The sequence below is a fragment of the Nansenia antarctica genome (assembly GCF_963989245.1).
Source record: "Nansenia antarctica genome assembly, chromosome: 10".
NCBI lineage: Eukaryota > Metazoa > Chordata > Actinopteri > Argentiniformes > Microstomatidae > Nansenia > Nansenia antarctica.
In genome coordinates this window covers 9,938,219-9,962,457 of record NC_137680.1, presented here as the reverse complement: position 1 = coordinate 9,962,457, position 24,239 = coordinate 9,938,219, and the positions used below count along the sequence as shown (strand labels likewise).

At 41.0% G+C, this 24,239-nt stretch overlaps 1 protein-coding gene across 1 annotated transcript in view; it reads right to left on the bottom strand.

The window, feature by feature from the left end:
• npr1b (natriuretic peptide receptor 1b) overlaps positions 1-23,963 on the bottom strand; it is a gene marked incomplete at both ends in the record, with an annotated part of 65,689 nt that extends 41,726 nt beyond the window's left edge. Inside the window, 2 exons of the mRNA XM_080541252.1 lie at positions 2,540-2,727; positions 23,210-23,963. Coding sequence (XP_080397378.1) covers positions 2,540-2,727; positions 23,210-23,963 — 942 coding nt within the window. The remainder of the gene's footprint in view (positions 1-2,539; positions 2,728-23,209) is intronic.
• Between the last annotated feature and the right edge of the window lie 276 nt (positions 23,964-24,239).

Sequence of the window (24,239 nt, the reverse complement as noted above, 5' to 3'; positions counted from 1 at the left end):
CTTTATCACATAAGTCCATCACAATTAGAAAGATATTCCTGATTCAGGAGTCCCCCCATTGACTGTGAGAACTTAACAGCATGTGCCTCCTTGTATAAACAAGCAAGTGTTATTAGAGCCTAGTTTTTCTATTATCTTTGGTCTTTGAGACCAGTCATGCCCAACACATCTTTCAAAACTCCCAATAACCATCATCAAATCATCTCATCTCCTCTATTCTCCCACCCAACAGTGTGTATAGATAAAGGAGGACCGACCTCATTGAAGCAGAAAACAAAGGTCTTTGAAGGCTAACTTGTAATAACACAAGGGGGAAAAGAGAAGTGTTCTTAATCAGTTAAAGTAGGGCTAATATAGTGGTTCCCAGACTTTTTCTCTTGCTGTGACCCAACAAATGCCTCCCTGAAGGTTGCTGGTGTGGATAACTTTGCCATGCTCTAACCCTAATTGCAAAATAAAGTTTAAAACATGAGATTTGATTGACAAAAAAAAAAAACTGTTGTTTTTACCCATAATCAGAATGTTTTCTTCTTTCAGAGTTATTTTTGGGTTATTTCAGGCTTTGTGAGATATGACTCAAATCCTTGTGTCTGGTGTGTCACTGGTTGTGCTGCAGCCGCTAGCTACCTCAGGGCAGAGCCTGTTACTCATGGTGGAATTGAGAAGAAAATGAAAGTACTTCATGGTGTGAAAAGAAATATACTACATTTGATTTGTCATCTCGTTTCCCCAGCAGCACACTTAACACCTGGGACAAACATGGGGAAGAGAGAGGAACCAGACCATGACTGCTTTGGGCCCTGCTCTGTACTGTAGGTCAGTGAAGAATATAGCTGATGCTTGTTTCACAAGAGATAACCGAGATGAGAAGGGGAATGATCGACTTGACTCTGATCCAAGTGCTTGTAATACAGTGTCTTCAGTAAGTATTCACCCCCTGGACATTTAGTTGTGTTACAACCTGACTTTATAATATATCATTATAAATGATAAATCATTAGAGTGCAAAATAACAGCATCCACACACTCAAACATTGTACAAAAAAACGTTTTACGGATCCACTTATTTTTGTTTATGAAAGAGGAGGACCTAACCTGTGGAATAAATTGGTTAGAGCCAACATATTGCCTAACCCTAAACAGACCCTTCTGGCTCCCCTTAAACAGGGAAACTAACCTTGTGGCAACTGTGCCCAGTGCCACAATACTTGTAAAACCAATGAATTTAGACACCCTAGAACGGGGGGGGAAATCCCAGTAAGGGGAGTAATCACATGTTGTGTATATGTTAAAATGCCAAAGTGATCAAATCTATATTGGTAAAACCCCCCGTCCCCTCAAACAAAGAATCAGTGAACACAAAAGTTCCCTAAGACAAAAAGATGTGAACTACCCTGTAGCCTGTCATTTCAATAACCACTCCCATCCCATTTCCTCCCTTAGGTTCCAGGGCATAGAGCAGATTACTCTTCAGAGAGGGAGTGATGTTGACAGGAAGTTATGCCAGAGAGCTTTTTTGGATCCATACCCTAGAAAGTCTACAACCCCTAGGTCTAAATTAGGATTTTGACATGATTGTTATGCTATGAAGAATTGACTTTAGATGTACTGTATATGTTCTATGCTATATGATGGCTACTGCCTGATGTCTGCATGTTTGTAGCATTTCTCTATTGTTTTTTGTTCTGCTATGTATATATATATTGTAAATAGCCTATTTGTTTTTGGTGTTTCCTGTCTCATGAACACATGTGTATGTTTTTGTAGTCCACTAAATCTAAGACTAAAATTCCCTTGATGCTTAGTCACTAGGTGAAATCTTTGACACAGGTGTTGTGCATTGGCTAAATCAAGTGATGTTGTTTGAACCCTTACAACCACTGCATTCACTTGTCTGCTTTATGCCTGAAGAAGGTCTATGATCGAAAGCTTGCAATAAACAACGTTTTTTTGTTTTGTTTTTGAGTGTGCGGATGCTGTTATTTTGCACTCTACTGATACTCTCCAGTTCCAGCACCTCAGCAAAGTTTGATAACGGATGAGCGGTGGTATTTTCACTGTTATAATAATATTTAATTTAAAATCACTGATCTACACAAAATTCCCCATAATAATGAAGTGAACATTTGGGGGGATTTTCTTTCCTTTTTATGCTTGTCACTTATAGGGACTGGGGAGTTTGGAGGATCAAGAGGAAATTATGAAATTTGCTCAGTTGGTAGTGACAGCCTAATCCACATAGTCTGTACTTGAATCCTATGCAATTCAGAGAGCCTATGAACACATTTAAATCACATTAACTAACCCTAACCCTAATGTGCACTCAGATGAACTCAATTCAACTTATTGAGTGACTTACATTTTTGCATTTGAGCTACTTTTAGGAGTGACATATCAAAGGGTTATTATTGACTCAAGATATAAGTAGGGAAGTAACATGAAACGATCTGAAATGATCTTGGATATCTGGCTGGTAATCTTTATTACATAATATTATCATGTATTATTAGATATTATTTCTGTCCTCACGAATATTTACCTGGAAGGCTTCCTTGGCAACAAGGTCGTCAGCATCCCCTCTGGCCCAGGGCTGGGCATTCTGGGAGTTTAAACTCTTACCGAACACGTCAATGTAGAAGAAGACAAACTCTTCCTGCGGCAGACCCGCACGCCGGAAGTGAATCATCAACTCCCTGAAGGCATCTGGGGAGCAGCACGCAAACACCACTACAGAGAGGGAGGGAGGGAGGGAGGGAGGGAGAGAGGGAGGGAGGGAGGGAGGGAGGGAGGGAGGGATGTGGGAGCGGAGGGGACGAGTGGGATTGGAGAGGAGAAGACTGTTAAAAGAAGACTACCCCCCCCCCCCATAGTCAAATTATTCATACATAATACAGGACATAATTAGTAGTTCCTGATTATAAATCATGTCAATCAAGTTTTCTTCATTATGCAAGTAGAATGGGTTAATGAATATGCATGAACAATCTAACACACAACTTATTTGTCTACTTATACAGTAAGCTCAAATAATCAGTAGAAACCGGAGAATTGTATGTGTCTACGAGCTGTAGTATGTGAACAAACTGGAGATCACATGGTGGGATTAGAAAGCCCGGCTGTTGAAATTCAAACAGGCTTCTTCACCAGGCTCGAAGCACCAGGCTTTGAGCACTCGCTGGCCTCTAGGAAGCCTTGACACACATTGGCACTGCTGTTGAACAGTGGCTATAGACTGAGGAGGCATCTCTAGACCACTGATTGCAGGACCACTGATTACAACATAGAAGGAATTGTTTGCTACAAACAACATCTGGACTAATATCTCACACACTAGATCAGACAATGGCCAAATGACCAAATAATTGCACTGAGGCAGTCTTTTAGATAACACCGACAAGAAGACAAGATATTTCACTGCCACACAGGTGACCTTATTATAGCTGAGGATGAGGATGATGAGTCACCAGGCTTTTGCGGAAGAGACATGGGTAATGAGAGAGAGGAGAGGGGACACTTGACATTATGCCCCGAGGCTAATGGTACTGGGTTACAGTGGCGGTGCCAGAGGCAGTCAGCTGAGACAGGGCTCTATTAGCTCTGATCAGCAGAGATCACAGCCAGAGGTCTACTGCCGCAGTAACACCCTTTATTAGCCCCCCGGTGATTACTGCAGGCTGGCATGGTGTCAAGAGAAGAGTGGGGAGTGTGTGAATGTCACAGTGTGTGTGTGTGTGTGTGTGTGTGTGTGTTACATTTACATTTACATTTTTGGCATTTAGCAGACGCCTTATTCCAAAGCGACTTACAATCAATACATTTGAATACTAAGCATGTCAATCAGCAGTCCACCATTCGTTGCAGGAAGAGTAATCTAGCTCGGGCCACTGATAGAAGGAAAAACCTTCTCCCTATCGCCTTCTACTAAAACTATATATTTTGTGTGTGTGTGTGTGTGTGTGTGTGTGTGTGTGTGACAGAGTGTTTTTCATATGTGACACAGTCTGGTCATTTGGGCCGCAAGTTGGCAACCAATCAAAATGTTCTTTCAGACTTTTATTTTGAAACACGGAAATACATTTCAATGTTGTTGAAAATCACAACACAAACTCGCTAGTCAAGCCAAAATACTGCAACGCAGTATGATTCGGTGAGTAATCCCCACTACTACCTAGTTAACTATAACACTACTTTTACATTGTTAGCAGGCTTGCAAAACAAGCTGTGTTACTTGATTAGCGAGTGTGTCATTGATTTTCAACATTTTTCAAAAGAAAAGTCTGAACATTAACATGTTCTAGTCTAGTTTAATGTGTTCTTGCGCATTGGTCTACTGGGGTCCTATCTAGTCTGATGTGTTCTGGCCTACAGTCTGGTCTACTCAGGCAGCTTGTGGACGAGTGGCACAGGAAGTCTCCAGGGGCGTGATGACATTCCTGTGGCCCGCATTTCCTGTTCTGACGACTCTATTGTTTTAGGCTTTAATGGCCCAGGGCAGGAAGTGAACAGCCAAACCACGGCGAAAACCTGAAGCCCTTAGAGTGGTCTCCCTGAGACAAGGACCCCTATGATTACATCATCCCCATATCCACCAGGTAGAGCCAGGGTTAGCCATGGATCTACAATGGCCAGCCTGGTTAGTCCTCATCTGCTATGGAGTTCCATCAATGTAGCAGGACTTTTTCAGAATAGAATAGCACTGTATCTTAGCAGTTTAACTCTGTAACTCTGTAACAGGTGTTCTGAGATTTAAAAGGTTAGATAAGAACCCAGCACTTTCTAACGTGAGAGAATGTTAACTAAACAGGAATGGATCCCGGCTAGACGGTAGAGTGGTACCCTGTATAGACAGAGCAAGGCAGGTCACAGAGCTCCAAGCACCACCGACTGACAAATGAGAAGTGATCTTTCTCGGATGATGGACTGATGACTGAGATGAAAGGTTTTGCTTTCACTCGAAAACTGTCTGTGTGTATTTGTATGTTGAAACTTGTGTGTTACAAGTTTGTGTGTTGTTAGTTCACTGCATGAACACACAAATACAGTAACCATTCCTCACCCATCACTCTAAAGAAGAACAAGCGGGTAGTGAGACAGAATTACCATTATTGACATCTAAATAAGTGGCATAACGTCATGCACCTACTGTATTAATCTACTGTGGCCATCTGGCTTGTGGCTCTTACGAATAAATGAAGCTGCTGAAATGGAAGCTGCTGAAATGGAAGCTGTCTGAAGACAGCGGCCACAGTCTTGCCTGTCAGATTTAGCTGTCTCAACGCATTGAGAGCTCTTCCTATCCTTCCTTCTTGGAATTGTGCAACACCTGCAACCTTGCCTCCAAGCAAGAGCGAAAAGAGGAGGAAGTGCTTTCTGTATATCATTTTGCTGTTCCACAAAGAGGCTATGGAGTTCACTGGGTGTGTAGACTATTATATATCAGCTCAGAGAGATTTGAGAGCAGACGCTGGTTATTTGTGTTCAATGTCAGGGTCAAACCACTGCTGAGGATCAGGTGATCAGTCACTTCCTGGCAAAAGGCAACAAAAGAATGCCAAATTACCACCTGAGAGCTCAGGAACTGTAGGTCAGACCTCAAGTTTGAGTCTATTCGATTTATGATTCATGAAACCTGACTTTTTAAAATCCGACCTGGGTCACGTTCAGAGGTGGTATTATATCGGAGACATGTCTGATATTTAGCAACGCGCCCGCCGTCTGAACTGTCATGTCGCGTTTAATGCGACTTTTACGTCACTCTAGTCTAGAGCAACAGAGAGACAATCATCACAATTCTGCGCTGGTTCCTCCCTACTGTAGACACCTCTGTGCAGGGATAGCAGCGAGTGCTCCACAAAAAGCCATAGCTAAGCATTTGGCTCTCTTTTTCCTCATCCTTCTTCTTTTGACCATTTGCTCATATCTTTGCCGGCTTCGGCAAAGGTTGTAACGTTATCCGTCATGTTATCCATGGTTACTTCCGTAAACAATGCGCTGTGCGTGACGTCCTGACGGCATCGTTATTCGGTTGTTAAGTCTGACGTCAAACGTGACGTTTTGCAATTTCCGGGTCCAAACCAGAAATTCCCCGCACCAGAGTACCAGTGTACTACAGCGGTAGAATGACAGTTCAATCGTTTTTTAGACTCGGATCTATTCGTACAACAAGGGACGCAGCACTTTCCCGTTTTCCCCATATTGTCAGGGTCTTTGAGCCTCGGAATAGCGCTATATAAATATAATGAATTATTATTATTACTGAGGCATTTCGAAGAGAGCGCCTCAGCCAACTTTGGACCCGGAAACACGTCACGACTTAACAACCGAATTGTCCTTCTGCGCATACGGGTCTGTTCAGGCCCGTGGAATGTTCACACGGGAGTCAATGTAGGTCAAATATAGGTCACATTTTAAAAGTAATGTGAACTGCCAAACCAAAAAATCGGATCTGAATAAAAAAATCGTAATTGAGCATCAAGACCTGCCGTGTGAACTAAGCCCAAGTGGCCATGAGGAGAACTGGCTATGCCATATAGGAGGCATGGGCAAAGTACGGCACGCGATCCAGACTGCCGCCCACAATCTTTTAACAAAAGCAATGTATTTGATTCTGTTATACTCTAATTAGTTTCAGCACAGTATGATGTCACATGCTATAAATGCGATTTTTTAAATGTCATTACAGTACAGCAGAATTCCAGTAGATGGAAGTAGACGTAGGAGCCCCTGCCTGTTCCTGCTCGATCCCCTGCTCGATCCTACAGTGTGTGGACGAAGTCTGAAAATGAGCCTTTCCAAAAAAACGAAAAGTCGTCATTGAATGTATTGTTTTCAAAAGAAAATGGAGCATGAAAAATTGGTAAACTGTCAGAGCTAGAGGACACAATCACCGTAAATTCATTCAACTGTTAGAGGACACTGATGCAAAGCATGGTGACTATCATTCAAACATTCACCGGTTAAGTCAAGGGAGAGTATTTAAGCGGGAATGGGATTTGAGAGAAGAGATTGGCATTTATGGACAATGTAGGTAAAGCTGAGAATTTCCCCGAACTGCATGATGAGGGCTGGCTGCACGACTTTGCATTTGCCATTGACATTCTGGGCCATTTAAACGACCTTAACGTAAGACTACAGGGGGAAAATGTGTTTGTGCATGAACTGTACAACCATGTGAAGTCAGAGCCAAGCTCGTGTTGTTCACCAGGCAGTTGAGGGAGATGTAATTCATTCATTTTCCGACACTGACTGTGGAGGTGTCGCCACCCAGCGCAGTGAGATACAGGGGCATACTGTCAGACTTATTGCCGAGTTTATGCAGCACTTCTCTGACTTCTCCAATATTGAGGATTCCCAGGAACTTGTGTCATGCCCCCTCTCATATGATTATGAGAAAGCACTATGAACATGCAGCTGAAGTTTATTAATCTCCAGTGTGACACTTTATCCAGGAGATGTTTGAAACTGTCACTCTGCCCGAGTTCTATGCCTCATTGAGTGAAACACAGTTCGCTCACATGCGACGGTTGGCTCAGAGTAGGTTGGTGCTGTTTGGCTCCACTTACAGTGCGGGAAATAAGTATTGAACACATCAATATTTTGTCCAGTAAATGTATTTCCAATGAGCCTATTCAAGTGAAAGTTGCACCAGACTTTGGTATTAACTAAAACAATCTAGACAAAAAATCTAAACATTAAAGTCCATATGTAAATAAAGTTATGTGTAATAAAGTGGAATGAAACAGGAAAAAAGTATTGAACACACTAAGAAAAAGCAGTGCACATTCATGCCAATAGAGAAGCACCACCACCACCACCTCGACTACCATCATCTCCCTCAGCTTAAAGGCAAACCACACATGCACCACCACAAGATGAAGACCTCGCAATTTGTCCCGATTACACCCCCCATCCCCACTCCACAGCATGCTCACGAAGCAAAGAGCGTTTAACACTTTAACCCTTACTCACTCCTACTCTACTGAAATTGATTTGAATAGGGGGGAAGGGAGGTTGCAGGTATTTCGCGAAAAGGAATAATACAACGAGCAAAGTGGTGAATGGAATATGAATGAATGAATGAATGAATGAATGAATGAATAAATGGTCTTTATTGTCTATAGTACAGGTACTGTATATATATTGTATATATACTGTATATATATTGGCTATAGTACAGGTACCAAACAACGAAATTTGGGAGGGGTGGCTCCCCTGGTGCTAGGAAAGAAAAAAAAACTAAAAACAAGAAGGGAAAGGAGCTGGTTTACATAAATAAAGGCTATGTACACTATCCACTATACTATACTGTACAGATAAAACACTGTGTTCAATGTGTTCATATGAATCAAATAACGTCATGCTCATTAGAAAAATAATCGTCCTCCCTAACGGCATTATGAAAATAAATGTGTGCACAAAACAAGATTACATTGCATTATTATATTTGCTCCATGTTTAAATGAAAACAGATTTTTAAGTGTACATTTCTCTCAAGTGCAGTAAACAGACCTGTCTCTGACAATAGAGATCCAAGCAAAACAAATCTCACTTTTGACGCGTCTCTATTCACATACTTCAGTCAAAGTTAGGCTTATGTACTGTTGATATTGATACATTTCGTCATCTCAGTACATGACGTAATGATAATAAAGTTGAATCTAATCTAATCTATTCTAATCTTTGTATGAGAGAATAGGAGGGGGTTGCAACAGTGTGCAGGGCATTATCGTGTGTCACTGTCATCTTGGTTAGTTCAATGTTACTCTCCTCCTGTGCACTTGATTTATAAACGTTCATTTGTTGGCTAGGTTGTAGCAACCTAATGTTGGGTATAGGGTAGGTACATTTGAGTAACATGCACAGGGTGGGTATGTAAATAACCTAAATGTAACCTAATGTAAATAACCTAAACCTATTGATGTTGTTGAATGGAATATTCCCTGCATTTTGCCATCCTCATAACATCCATAGCGTTTCTACTTAAATACGTCAATGGAACTTAATTATGGATGACCCTCTGCTGAAGAGACCCCCCTATGTGTCCGTGCAGTCACCATCTTAAACATGATTGTGATACCTCTTGTGATTTGTATGCCATCAATGCCACAATGCTACAGAAAATGAACAAAAGAAAGCGTAGGCCATTGCTCAATGTGGTTTGGGGCATATTGGTGGGGCATCTCTGATCGCTGCTTAAGACTGGGATCTGGCTGGAAATACAGTGTTGATTATCTTGCGAGTCACAGAACAAACAACACTGCTGGCTTTTGGTAAAATGTCCTTGCAAGAAAACCTCAAGAGAGAAACTAAACTTCTGATCAAACTGTTAACTGATGCGAGAAATGACAAGACAACACCAGAGTTGTAGATTTGAATAAAGGTTATTCTGAGGAAGTCCCTTCTATCAGTTCTCCCACTAATGGTTTTTTTCATTGCTGTCAGCTATGGGGAACTTGAGCACTGTTCTTCATGTTCAACTCTATGTAAACAGACCATTAAGCTCCCATAGAGTCGTCATATCAAGGTCTCTGACTGATCGATGATTTACACTAACAGTTCCACGACTCCATCCAGAGACAATACCAAGCTTTATTTCGACATCGCTAACATTTTGACATCATATTTTTGGTTTTAGTGTGTGTGTGTGTGTGTGTGTGTGTGTGTGTGTGTGTGTGTGTGTGTGTGTGTGTGTGTGTGTGTGTGTACAGTAGGTGTTTGTAGACTGATGTGTGATATCATCTTGTCTCTGTAACAGCCTAATGGTCAGGAAAAGGACTTATCCCCCACGCTGTTTCAACAGTTTTACCCAATGGGCATTGTGTCACAGTTGTGCAACAGTCCAAAACTAGCCAAACTGATGTTATACAACGGTTGTGAGAGTATTGTTTTAAACGTCAAAATGCAAATGCTGGAGGTCTGCAGTTTATTAGTTGTTATGTGGTGGTTATTTTTCAACGCTGACTTAAGGTTGTCATTTGATGCTTATTATCTAACATTGCTACATGATTGCACATGGGTTGAAAATGACATTCCTAACATTGGCGGTTGACGGTCAGCATCTGAACATTTCACAGTTTAAAATAATATTTTTAAATGTTGCCTATTCACATAAAAACACTGTTAAAAGCAGAGTATTGACATAATATGAATTTCCTAACCAAATGTATACTTAGGCACAAAACAGAAACTTTGATACAGAAACAGAAAACTAGTTTCCCTCCCCACATATTTCACTTATCTGAGCAATTGTGTCATTGATGTTTTACAGTCATGATTACACATCCTCACGTGGGATTCAAATGTATAACCTCTTGTAAGACATTGTGTTGCACAAGAGCACTGTTATCTAGTGTTCCAGTTAATCTACACAATAATCTTCACTCTTAATTTATTTCTACAGATATATTTAAACAGCTTCAGTGTTTTCTGTATAGTTGGTAGGGTATACTCATGTTCTATTACATACTAAGGATTTCTGAATCCTCAAAGCATGATACAAATGTATGAGTACGGTACATATCTTATTTATCCTTGTTGTTACCCTTACCCTTTTATAATAAACATTATAGACTATACCAATAATGGGACAATGTAGTGATAGTAGACACTCCATGCACATGACGTTAGAAACAGATCTAGAATGAAAACATGTTTCTACCCAGTTTCTACCCATGGACCATCAGAACACTGAACAGTAGACATAAGACATGTTCATAAATGTTTATCTTATATGTATATGTTTGTGAATATGTGAATATGTTTTCTGTTTTTTTGCACCTTCGGAAGAGCCACTACAATTTCATTGTATAGGCAACTGTACAACGACAATAAAGTATATTCTATTCTATTCTAAAAAGAAAAAAAGATAGTAGCCTAGTAAAAGTAGTGAAAGAGAATAAAGTTCAGACCATGCTGGAAAGCCTATTAGAACTGCTGTCACGGTTTGGAATTCCTCTCACCACAGTGAGGTAAACAGTTCAACACCACAGCTTGCGGTGGAATCTTTTTTCAACAGATTTTTACAGAACATTGTTTTCTATACATTTCACTTTGTTTCAAAAGCAAAATCGTAATGTAAATATAAAGTACTTTTCATTCCTTAAATGATAAGGTGGAAAGCTTAAAGTAGCAAATGTAAACGCATTATAATGCAATATAATTTATCTGAAAATAGAGTGAAGTGGATTTCTCCAAATGAGTGTTCAGCAATACTGCAACTGTAATCAGATCTTTCTCACTCATTATTGGGAGTTGAGATACGATTTGGAATGGTTAGAAAGCTGAGATTCTCAGCCATTCAACAGTTATCAGAACTCAATATAATATGTCTAGGGGAACAAGCAGCTGAACATTGTGGAGGAAGTCACAAATAACAAAACATAAAAAAACGGAGAAAACATGCAATAATGGAGGTTGTTGCGGTTGTTTGCTCCAACCCCATCAGAGGTTTGACACAACTGTAGTGGGTCTGTGACATGGTTACTACGACAGCCCTTATTACAAGAAAACTTTCTTCTTACAAATGTTCAAATGGAACATCACTGAAGATGTACACAGCCTACAGTCTGAATCTATTATCAGTGACAACCAGGAAAGACTGGGTGACAACCGTGAATAGTGTGGTGACTACTAGACAGTTAGTGATTGCTCGGAGAGACGGCGACCGGGGCAGAACGGGCTGGTAACCCTAACCCAATCTGTGTCCTCTGTGAGGAGGACTCCCAAAAAAGCTATGATGAATCTAATGGAAAAACGATCCCGGCTTGAAGATCCACCAAGCAAAGATGAAGTGTTTGACAGGAGCAGCACAACGCACAGGTGTTCAACCTGGTGAGATGCAGGAGGGGCCAGGCCAGGAGTCACCCCATAGTGCCCGGAACCTCCAAGTGTTGCAAACGAACACCAAGTCTAACACCAAGTCTGAGAGGAGGCGGATCAAATGGCCAGCTAACATGACTTCAACCAGCTCAGTGGCCTTGCGGTTAGAGTGTCCAGTCCACCCTGAGTACAACACTTACAGTATAACAGATAACTAACTAACCATAAATACAGCGTCATACACCACACTGCACATACAACAGTAGATAGCATGGCTGCATTTGGACATCAGCTCCTATCCTAAGATGACAATAGAACTCTGACGTCATCTTAGGATCGGAGCATGGACTCAGCCATAACTGTAGAATAAGCTGTCAACCCCTCCATGGACTTCAAACTACTCCCCTGAAGAAAAGCTGGGTTGAACTACAACACCAAGATAACTCACTGTGTGTGTGTGTGTGTGTGTGTGTGTGTGTGTGTGTGTGTGTGTGTGTGTGTGTGTGTGTGTGCCGTTAGTGCACATTCATGCCAATAGAGAAGCACCACCACCACCTCGACGACCATCATCTCCCTCAGCTTAAAGGCAAACCACACATGTCTTCTTTCTTCCCGCCTTCTCCTCGCCTCTCTGATTCCAGGACATTCATTTTTAACTAATGCCAGATGGATGGGCCATGGGGAAGGGAGGTAAAAAGCAGGCCTGTGCACGGCCCTGAGGGTACTTTAGTTCAGCATGGTTGCCCCGCCGGCTCGGCAGCCACGGCGAACAGAAGGAGACGAGGTAGAATAAGAGGCAGCATTCAGGATCTTACATCACCCTTTGGGAAGTCCCAGCTTTGGGGTGAAAGGGTTTGAGCTGAGGCACAAGTGACGTCAACTACCTCTACAGTCACAGGTCGTCTGACACAGTGCTAACCGGGTCAACATTCAGAGACATTCAGCTTTTCACTTTTTTCAGTTGTTTAGTCTAGTTTCACAGATCTCTCAGTCACCTGTCTCACACTTCTCAAAGACCTGTCAACATTAAAGAAAATCGCAAACCCACTCTACCTTCCACAGATAGTGCTCTGAAGTGTGTAGGTGTAAGTAACCTAACTACTTAAGTATAAACTGTTAAAAAACGGTATATCCTTTATATTCCCAGTGATTTCTCACTCTTTTCAGCTCTTGACAAAGACATTCTGAATAGCCTTATGATACTGACAGAAAGACGGTCCAAAAGGATGACTGACTAACACGCACCCAGGTAGGGTGGGGGGTAAGGAAAGCAATGGGAGGGCAGGCTGGGAAGGCACAGGAGGAGGGACACAGGAGCAGTGCAGGACATGCATTTGAGGACCCATGGAGAGCGGTGTCCACAGGGGTTCATTACATGATTTCGGCCTAGTGATTGATTTGCTAAATATTCGCTTTCATTTATTCAATCGTGTCTCAGACTTAGCTGACTTTCTTAGCAGGCTGTTTGCATGCTATTGACCAACCTTGATTAGGGCTAATCTAATAATTTGTTTACCACCTGACCTGTCACATCATTAACATGTAGTTCAAAGCGTATCCTCATGGCACCACTGCATTATTTCCGAGTTCCAGATTTCCCTCCAACCCACAATGACATTAAATATGTAACATTTCTAAATGGACTGGAAGCACAATTTTAAACGAGTTTTGAATTCTATAAGTGGAGAAGTGTACCACTAGTGTACCGCTAGCAACATATTTTCACATGTGTCTACATGTGTTGAGAAGAGTCTATATCGGCCTCTTGGTGCTGGGAGATGGAACCACCTGATGAAAAAGCAAGTCAAGAAATGATCTAGGCCTTAACCATGATGCCTTATTGATATCTACATGACTATATAACTATGTCCCAGTCCTGACAAATATGTAATCAAATATTGTCTAGTAGCAGAATTAACTTGCCTATAAAAGGTAAAATCCCCAAACCAGCATGACTATTAGTAACTGAAACAATAAATCTGTCATGGACTTGTGGTTGAAGGTGGGTAGTTATTTAGTTAGGAAATGTACATGTAAAAATAGCATAGATTGTTCAGTTAGCTGGCATGTGGCCAGTGTGGGCCAATTGAGATACAGTGCCCTGCGTACGTACTGGGACACAGTGAAGCATTTTTCCCCCATTTTGGCTCAACACTGAAAAAAAAAAAAAAGCTTCCATTTGTTATTTGTGTACATATTGGTTGTAACATTCAGAAATTACAACACCTTTTATTTACAGTTGCCGTATTCTTGGGTAACCAAAAAGTGTTTAAGAGCCCAATATAACAAACAAAAGTGTTAGTTACTTACATTTAGTTATTTACATTTAAGACTGTTCAAAAGCAAGGACTGTGTGGTCATCTAGTTATGCTCCTGTTGGATTATAACATTTTATGAAGTATAAAGGTACATAATAATGCATACAGGCTCCCAAACCTCACACTCCTCCTCTTCCTTATCTGCATGGGTTGTTAAGAATGCTGAGCTGGAACTGGGGTCAATTTGTCAATCAGTTCAAGGGCTTTCAAAGCCCATTGGCCCAAGATAAACCGCTCTCTGAAAAACTCTTCCCAAACGCTTAAAACCCAGCCTACCAAAGGCAATACAGGTAAACATTGAGGCAAGATCCACTTAGTCTGTGTTTTTTAAAAATTGTAACACTAGCCGTGATGTTTGATACAGCAGACTTGCACGCGCGCACACATGCACACACAAGACAAGGTGCATCAGAAGCTGCAGATTTCAACGTCTTTTATCGCGTTTCTCTAAGCTTAGGCTACAGAAAAAAAGGAGTAGATGGACAACGATAAGGCAGCACTAAGTGTAAGCTACCATGTTAGGCATGTATTGTCCCCCTAAAGTCCCAACTGTTCACAAAGGTGCAGAGCCAGAGGAAGACTGATACCCTACAGTAGGCCAGAGTTTGAAAGGTTTCATACTGCCATCGCAAGGGTGGTCTACCTCAATGCTGCTGCTGCAGCAGACATGAGTTATGAAGACGTTTTAAGTGCTGCCGTAGGCTGGTGGTTTACTCTGTCGAATGCAGCGGACAGATCCAGAGGAATCAGAACAGAGGAGAGGGAGGAAGCTTGAGCAGAGTGGAGGGCCTCTGTGACAGCAAGCAGAGCAGTCTCAGTAGAGTGCCCAGCCTTAAAGCCGGACTGGAGAGGGTCAAGGAGGTTGTTCAGAAGGAGACAGTTGGTTAGAGTCTGTAGTTATGATCAGCAGACGGGGCAAGAGTTGGTTTCTTGAGAAGAGGCATGACTCTTAAAGACAGCTGGGACAGATCCTGTGGAGAGAGAGGATTGATTATGATGGTAAGGAATGGAAGTTGGTCTCTGGAAGTGGATTGGAGAAAGGGTAAGGGGATAGGATCAAGAGGGCAGTTGGTTGCCTGCATGGATGTGACAAAGATAGTTTTTTTTTTTTTAAACACAGGTTTCCTCTGGGTTGAAAGGGGCAACAGAGCTAAGCTAAGCTTAAGGCTGCACCACAAAAGTCATGGTAGGAGAGACAACGCACCTCCAACCTCCCTCACCCTCCCCTTCTAAACTACCCCATCCCTCCGATGCCTGAGGCCACCAATGGTGCCTCTTCCTGTAGCTGATGATGTGCGTGTTTATTTATTGGGCCCAGGGGAACAAGGATGAAGGGGCGGGGGTGTGATGAGGAACATATTGTGAAACACTTCCTCTTTACTGATGAGTCCTGAGGAAAAGGTCATGGCACTGCGCTCTCTCACTCTGTGTGAGAGTGTGTGTGTGTGTGTGTGTGTGTGTGTGTGTGTGTGTGCGCACACACCTTTCTCTCCCTGAAGCCAGTCTCTCCCGTCCTATTCTCTATCTCCCTTCTCTCTCTCTCTCTTCACAACCATATGGTAAGGTCTAATGAGTGTTGGTATTATGAATTTCCGCATGCAAGTGTAATGCATAAATCCTTAACATACTGTACTCCTGCCTTGATCCTAAAATAATTCTGTCCATCTGTACTGATCTTTATGAAACTACAAAGCTCCTAGTATAGTGATGGTAGATGTTATAGGTCCGTAGATGTTATACATAAGAAATTGTGGAGATCCTAACTTTTTCCGTACCCTGGTTAAAAAGATCAGAACTCATAAATGCTGTTCCGCCTGGATCCAAATTACTCTTACTCTGTTCTGCAGAAATGAAGTTGTAAAAGTGTGTTTCAAGCTTATAAGCTGATAAATGTCCATTACCATTGTACTTTTGTTTCTTTTGATGGATCTTTTGATGGAACAACAGTATACTGTAGCCTATTGGCCACCAATGGAATGAAATGCAGGCGAGTGCATGCAATAAAAAACATGAGCTTACAATGGCCCCTAAGTTAAACATTATTCTTCCCTGCACCACTATGGTTAACAGATACTTTTAACCCAACTTCATAAATGTGGATCACAATTGTCCACACGCTCCATAGGCTACCTACATACAGTAGGTTTACTAGCTTTTGTTCCCTCTTCTTTTTCCATCAGTTTGGCCATTCTACAAACCACTCACCACCATTACACATGTATTACAGGCCTCACAAAACAATCAAATTCTGGGCCATGTTTCCTTGATAAGCTGAAAACAACAACCCACCTATTCTGCAAGAGTGCACATTTGAATTAATTCGAAAAAACACGGTGAGTCAACCATTCTTTCTTCTCGCTATGCAAGAGAAAATGTGTTGTTTCTGAGTTAACACAAAAAGACATGCTACCAGTTTGGATTGAACAAGGCCCTTAGTCGCTCACCTCTAGTTTACGAATGACAAACTGCAGACAACAGAAAACTTAGGTCCAGCCAGGAAAATTAGCCCAATGACAGAGTCTGTTTAGCAGGAAATACCGACAGATCTGATATGTTGAGTGCAGCTCCCTTATAAGGCAGCAGGGCTCTTGACCTCTGTTAATAAATGTCTTCTTGCGAGATGTTTTTATACCCGTGTGGGAACAAGAGAGGGAAGCTCATTGGGAACCAATCAAGGGTCATATGTGTTTGTTTACATATTTAATCTAAGAAAGTGACTGGTCTATAGATTGGAGAAGCAATGAATCATTATATTCACTGTATTGCACATCTCTCTGTGCTCAATGTTGAAACATAACAGTAAATACATAACATTTCAAAATCAAACAATGTCTGATGTGCTATTAGTCTACAAGGACATTGAAAGATAATGCAAAAGAAATAGATTCAGTCCAATTATATATCTATAATATATCTTATACACACACTGTATATATACACACACACACACACACACACACACACACACACAAACACACACACATTTATATATATATAAAGATATATTAGGGCTGCAATGATTAGTTGATTATGTAAATTCTACAATTTGCATATTTATTATCAACAAGTCCTTCATTATTATTTTTAATTTAAAAATGTTTTCATAAATTGCGATGCCTTTCAGTTGAACAACATATCACTGATTCTGGTCTGTCTTTCATCACAGTCAGTTATATGAAAAATAAAAAGCAGCCAACTGATGGGTCAGGGTGTTATATTCATAAAAGACAATAAAGTACAATAAATCACAGATAAAAAAGGAAGGAAGACATGGATAACTGTATCTTTCCCTTACCTGTATAGTTCTATACTCCATTACACATTTACAGGAATTAATGTGTGATGATGAACTGTCATATTATCAATAGGAACAATCTAAATATAAAAAAGTCATAACCTACATGTAAAATTGTGCAACTCTGCAATCTGTTATCCTTAAACGTCCTACTTTTCTCCTAGTAAGAAACAAAGCCGGGTAGATCCATCCTGGATATACACTACCCTCCAGAACCTGCCTGAACTGACGAGGATGAGGAGATGTTCCAGAGGAACGACTGAATTAAGCGAGATCCTTCATACATGATTGTCTGTTGATTATCACTGAATAAAGATAGTGAAAGAAGATATTGTGGGTCTACTTTTTTGAGCTCTTTTCTAACGGGTAGTCTAGTCTAGGTGTCCAATAAGTGGAATCAAAGCCACATATGACCTATGGATGACAGTATTTGTCCTGGATAATCATATAAGACCTATGTGACCACTGAATGATGACATTTACAGCTACCCACGTGCCTTTAGAAAAGGTATATTAATAATGTTGCATTCAAAACATGTTTTTCTCGGGGGTTAAATGTGACACTGTCTGGTGAAAAGGTCTGCATGTCGGCAATTCTCAAGTCACACAAATGACCTAAAACCTTATTTTTATGTGTGTCTTTTAAATGTGTTGTTTAAGTGTTGAAGAGCCCACTCAATATAACAAACAAGCGTTTTAGGATCACTAGATACTTATAATTTGGAAATTGGATTCACGGTATCACGTCCCGTCCTGCTTCAGGCTCCTGGGTTAGTGATACATGGCTTGTAAATACAGTTACAGTTGTGTTCTGTGTAGATCATGCTGTACATAGCCCATCCCTGTGTATCATAGCCCACAGCCTGTATTTTTGTATACTACAGTATCACTATATACAACATATTTATCATATATGTATCATATGTATCATAGCCTGTACAATTGCTCACTGTATATAATCTCAATTTATATATACCACTGCACATATACATCCAGTCACCATTGTATGACATCATGGTATGACATTGCACATCACGCTACCATTTGCACTTTACTGTATAGAATACTGCTACTTATCACTGCAATATAATTGCTATTTGTTGCACTTCTGGTTAGACGCACAATTATGTTGTTGCATTACTATTGCGGTACTATGTAATGACAATAAAGTTAATCTAATTAAAAATAATAATAATAATAATAATAATAATAATTTAGGTTTTAGGATGTGTTCAAAAGCAAGGACTGTGTGATCATCTAATTATGTGTAGTTATGTGTTTTTAGCATGTTACTGTTCTATCAGCATGTTGTGATGTGCTAAACATGCAGTTAGATGTTCTTAGCTAGGTTAGCTATGCTACTACCTAGCTAGCTACCAACGCGATGGTAGAAAATGCGCCTGTTTTGATTCAGAGCGATTTTCTCCGGTAATAGGCTAGGTGCACGATCTCACCACTTCCTGAAAGGCAACTGATATGAACATATCCTGTCTCACTCTATTGGTTTAATTGAATAATCAGCTGTGCACTGTGTGTTCCAACGGTTTACCGCACAGCTGATTAATCAATTAAACCAATAGAGTGAGACAGGATATGTTCATACCAGTTGCCTTTCAGGAAGTAGTGAGATCGTGCACCTAGCCTATTGGTTTGAGGTGTACCAACATTCACATAAACATATCTTCTTCAACTTCAGATTTCAATGTATGACACATCATTTGTAAGCTTACAACTGCACCTTCATAATCTGTAAAAAAGAAAAAAGAAAAAAAAAGCTACAATTAAAAAATAAATGACCTTGCCCTATTTGGGGACTTTTTCACCACACCAGGTCACATTTAGACTAATTGATTGCAATGTACAGTATGTCATTAGGGCCTGTATATATATAAAAAAATAAAGATTGTATCGCAAAAAAAATGGCACTATCATCCAATGACGCAGACCTTCTAACTGTCCTCAGGGCAGGCCATTTGCAGTACTGAGTTGCCTGGCCTGCTCCATCATCGATTGAGCTCATATTTCTATCTCTGGCTGCTGCTGCGATGGTGCCCTGCGGCAAGGATCAACAACTAATGCCCCAGCTAAATAGGCCAATTCACCCGGGGAGGGCAAGGGCTCACAGATCTCAAAGAAAGACTCAAATCTGCTGTACAGTAGATTGACCGAGTAACATACCTCAGTTGTTTTTCTTAGCAAATCACAAGATAAGAAATGTTTTTTAAAAAAGGACTTAAAAAGTCTGAAATCTCAATGCTGTATTTCTCAACAGCTTGACTGAAAAACCAACAAAGTGTATTGGTGTTGCTGCTGTTGCCAAAGTGTTATTTATTGTTCATTTACCAACTATAAATTTACCATTTGGGTAGGAAGTGGAAATGCTCCATTGAAACTAATGCAAAACCCTAGCATGAAAAGCTATAACATGTAGATGCACACCAATACATTATTCAATTTAGGATACTCTGAGGAACATTGATATCTGGTTATCATCATCATCATCATCATCATCAAAGCCACAAACATTTGCAAACAATGACATCCCTTGTCATTAGCGTCCCTTCCTTGCTGTCTATGGTAGAACAGCCAGTTCAGCTGTGAACAGGGAGGATTGGAGAGATTGATAACTAAAGCTGCTCTGAGAAAGAAACTGCAGTTATTCTAAATGTTTTATGTTATTTTGAACTCAACAACAACTTGCAAACCAATCAATCAATGTTGTACTTTCTAAATAGTGAAACCAATCTGAATGAAAAAAACAATTACCGGTAGCCTATAGATGGCAATCTCTACTAGTTGGATTATACAGCTAAAGGAAGAGAAAATGCTTCCTCTTTCCAATACGTATGTAGGGCACTGTAACAGAGACGACATGTTATTTCCTATTTTGGTAGTAATACCGAATCAGAATATGTCATATTCTGTCGTATCTGATTTGTGCTAATGACACATCTGTCTGGGTTATCATGGGGAGATGTCAAGATTGGTTGTGTTTTGCAATGTATACTCTTATTATTCCTATTATTATTATTGGTGATTCATAACATAAATAATATTACTAGTATTCCAAATAATAGGCATAATAATCATTAAATGTAGACTATATAGGCTAGTGTTTTTCTAAGACCCAAAGACAAAAAACAAGTGAACGGTGCGATTAAATTAACTTATGAGATTGCGTACTCTAATACTCTACATGTGTTTTTGCCTCATCAAGAGAGGAAGCATGATTTGTGAAATAGAAAGCAATTTCTTTGAGATTCCTTTAATTTTCTGGAACCATTTCAAGATTGTTTCTAGCAACACAGGGCTAAATGTATTGTTATGGATATAATAAGGAATTAACATTTGATTAGAGTTTCTTACACGTTTTCCACCCCAGACACAGATTTGATTCAATTTTATTAACTGCATAATAGCCTATTATCGAATAATACAGAATGTTTTGCATATTTATGCATAAGTAAAGGAATGTGGTCATAGGTAGGCTACCCATGTATTTGATAAGTCCCTTTATCTTAGCTCATTCCTTAATATCTTCGTTCCCAATAGCAACCTGCTCTCTGGAAGCTATCACACAGGTTAGCCTAAAGCTATCACACAGGTTAGCCTAAAGCTATCACACAGGTTAGCCTAAAGCTATCACACAGGTTAGCCTAAAGCAGGGGTCGGCAATAGGCGGCCCGTGGGCCATTGCTGGCCCGTCACCAATAATATTTGGCCCAGCAGATTATTTTGAGAATCCACTTCTTTTTTTTTTTACAATATCGGACCGACAGTCCAACACCGCGCCTATAATGTCCGAATAGAGAATCTACCTCCACCTGAATAATGCGTATTGTACTTGTATCCATGTTGAGAGTGAATGACACAGGGACAGACAATCAGGCAGCGGGGTGCACCGAAGCGCACTGACGCTGAACCCCTCATAGTGAATCATAAGTAGGTGGACAAGGCGTGGTGCTGAAATAGCCAACATGCGGTGTGTGGTTTGAAAAAAATAACATCAGCTCATTAAATCATTCAAACGTAATGTTTACGTATGTGACTGCAACACACATATGAACAGTAACAAAGCAAATTCTGTTTAATTTTCTGAAAAACATTGACAACAAAATCGGCGCAAAGTGGTGGTAGGCCTATGCTCCTGAAACGACAGAGCAAACGCGCTATTAGGGATAATAAGTACAATGAGCCATTCATTCAAAATATACTAAATACAATTAGGTTATTAAATACAATAACGACAGGCTTGGTACTCACTTAATGTGAAAAGTGGCATCTCCCATCGGTCACTATTTGCTTGATATCTGGTGATATTGACGTCACTTTAATCCGCAGGCAGTTTATTTTTATTTTTATGCATCAATCGATTCCTCTCGTGCGTCTTTATCACATTCATTGACGAAAAGGACGACTTGTATAGAAAGGGAACATCGTGAGTACGGAAGATGTGAGTCTCACAACGGCTCTGCATTGATGAAACCAGGTAGGATGAACGTATAGTTCGCTGTCCATTCCTCTTTAAATGCCCTGTTTCCACCGTCAACTTTCCGCTTTAGACCTTTGGAGAGTAACATGATGTTTCTCTTGCTAGCAGGTTAACTGTTTAGCTAACTTCACCCGGCACGCAAACAACCAATCCAATAATAAATAATGTGACCTTGTCTGGGAGGAGGGGGGAATAATTCAGAATAAAACGATGTTAAATAATTATTAGAATAAGTTAGGCTGCGATACATCGTCAGTCCACATATTTATTATTCAAAACTATGGAAAAGGGTGAAACTACGTTTCAACGTTGTTGAGAATCACAACACAAACTTGCTAGTCAAGCCTAATACTGCAACGTAATGGATTGGACTGCTACCTAGTTAACTAGAACACTACTTTACATTGTTAGCAGGCTCACAAAACAAGCTGTGTTAGTTGACTAGCGATGTGTACATTTTTCGAAAGAAAAGTCAAAGCATTAGAACGTGTCACATTTTTTAACAATCAATTACTTAAATTAGCCTTTGATTATGTTCTGGCCCGCCATCTAGTGGCAAAAATTTTTTTGGGCCCGAGGCCAAACCTAATTGCCGACCCCTGGCCTAAAGCATGCACTTCCTTGGCCACCACTCAATCCAGCCACCAACATCTGCTTAAATAAAGGTGAAATAAACAACTGTCACCATTAAATCCAGACTTTTGTCATTCTAATACTCTGTCAGTATTGATTGATTGATTGACTGATTGACTGAAAATGTTCATTGTGTGAAGCGCATTGAGTTACATCTTGTAAGAAATGCGCTATACAAATAAAATTTGATTTGATTTGATTTGATGATTTGATTTGAATCTCCACTGCACAGCCCAAAAAACCCATTTGAAATTCATAATTTAATACAAAAAGAAATATAATTTTTACAAAAAAAATGTCAATTGGAATCCGAAGTGAAAAACACTACAGAAATACCATAGCTCTACAGTAGACCAACATACAGCACTATAGCAAAGTTGTGTGCTGTTGTGTTGTGTTGTGTTCCTTGTTGTGAAAACGTCTAATAAATAAATAATTAATACAATTGAAAACCAGGTTTGTGGATTCTTCATGACACTATTGGACCAAATGAAGTTCCAGAAAGAAAAGACAAAGAAGTAGACATAGCACTGCCCTAAAGGACAGGGGGGATAAGCTACATGTCCTATTTCAATGGTAGGACACAGATAAAGAGATGTGTGATGTTCCTGTGTGATTTTTGGAGGTCTGAAATAACCAAACATAGGGACTCACCTCGCCCATCCTGCTTGATGCTGTGGATGAGCTCAGAGTAGTTACTTGCAGGATTCTCTATGAAAACCAGGTCAGACGTGGTGATGTTTTCCTTGTGCAGCTCTATGTAGAGGCCCTCCACAGCAAAGTAACACGGCCGGTCGCCCTCCTTGTCGTCACTGAAGATGAGCAGCACATGCTTCTTCCAACCAAAGTGCTCACAGAGGTGGAGGGCAAACTTGCCCAGCTTCTTGTGCGTGGGACCCGTGTTTGTGATGGACGGGTACACGTTGCTGTCATCGAATCCCACGGCTGACGAGCCGGCTGTTACCATGGGAACGTCCCAGTGAGTGGTGAAGAGGCCCACGGGGGAGGAGGTGTAGGTGCAGCCCGGCCCGATGAAGGCCCAGGGGTCATGGGCAAACTTGAGGTCAACAGCCATGAGCGGGGCGATGGACTCGGAGCAGACACCTGCCTCATTCTCACTGTTCTCAAAGACGTAGCCCAGGTGGTGGCCAGGAAGGAGTTTGGGGTCAGCGTTGATGGTTCTTAGAGCTCGCTCCAGAGCGGGGCCCACGCGGGGCCAGGCCCAGGGGTAGGCAGTGTTCCTCTGCGGTAATATGACGGCCAGCGTGATGTTATGGTGGTCCCGGGTCTGTCTGCGCGAGTCATGGTGCCGCGAGGACCTGGAACGGACCGACCTGGGACACGAGCCCAGCAGCAGGAGCAGAGCCAACAAGAGCTTCCCTCCCTCCAGAAGACCGGGCATCCTCATCCCGCTAGGTTGCACTGGAGTAAATGATTTATCCTGAAGACACACACAGGGAACTATTTGTAAGACACACAGACATACATAAAAACACTATGAATTTCAAAGGCATAGGCGCACACTTCATGTCTGTGCAAACACTACTCTCTGCCTGTAGCCTGACAACTGTAACTCGTCCTGGGGCTGCTGTGCTTTGTCATGGCTGAATTCCCTCTAACAATTTAGTTCATGTCACTTTCCAGTGGCCTTTGCACTGCCATGCGTCTGAGGGAGAATGACTCA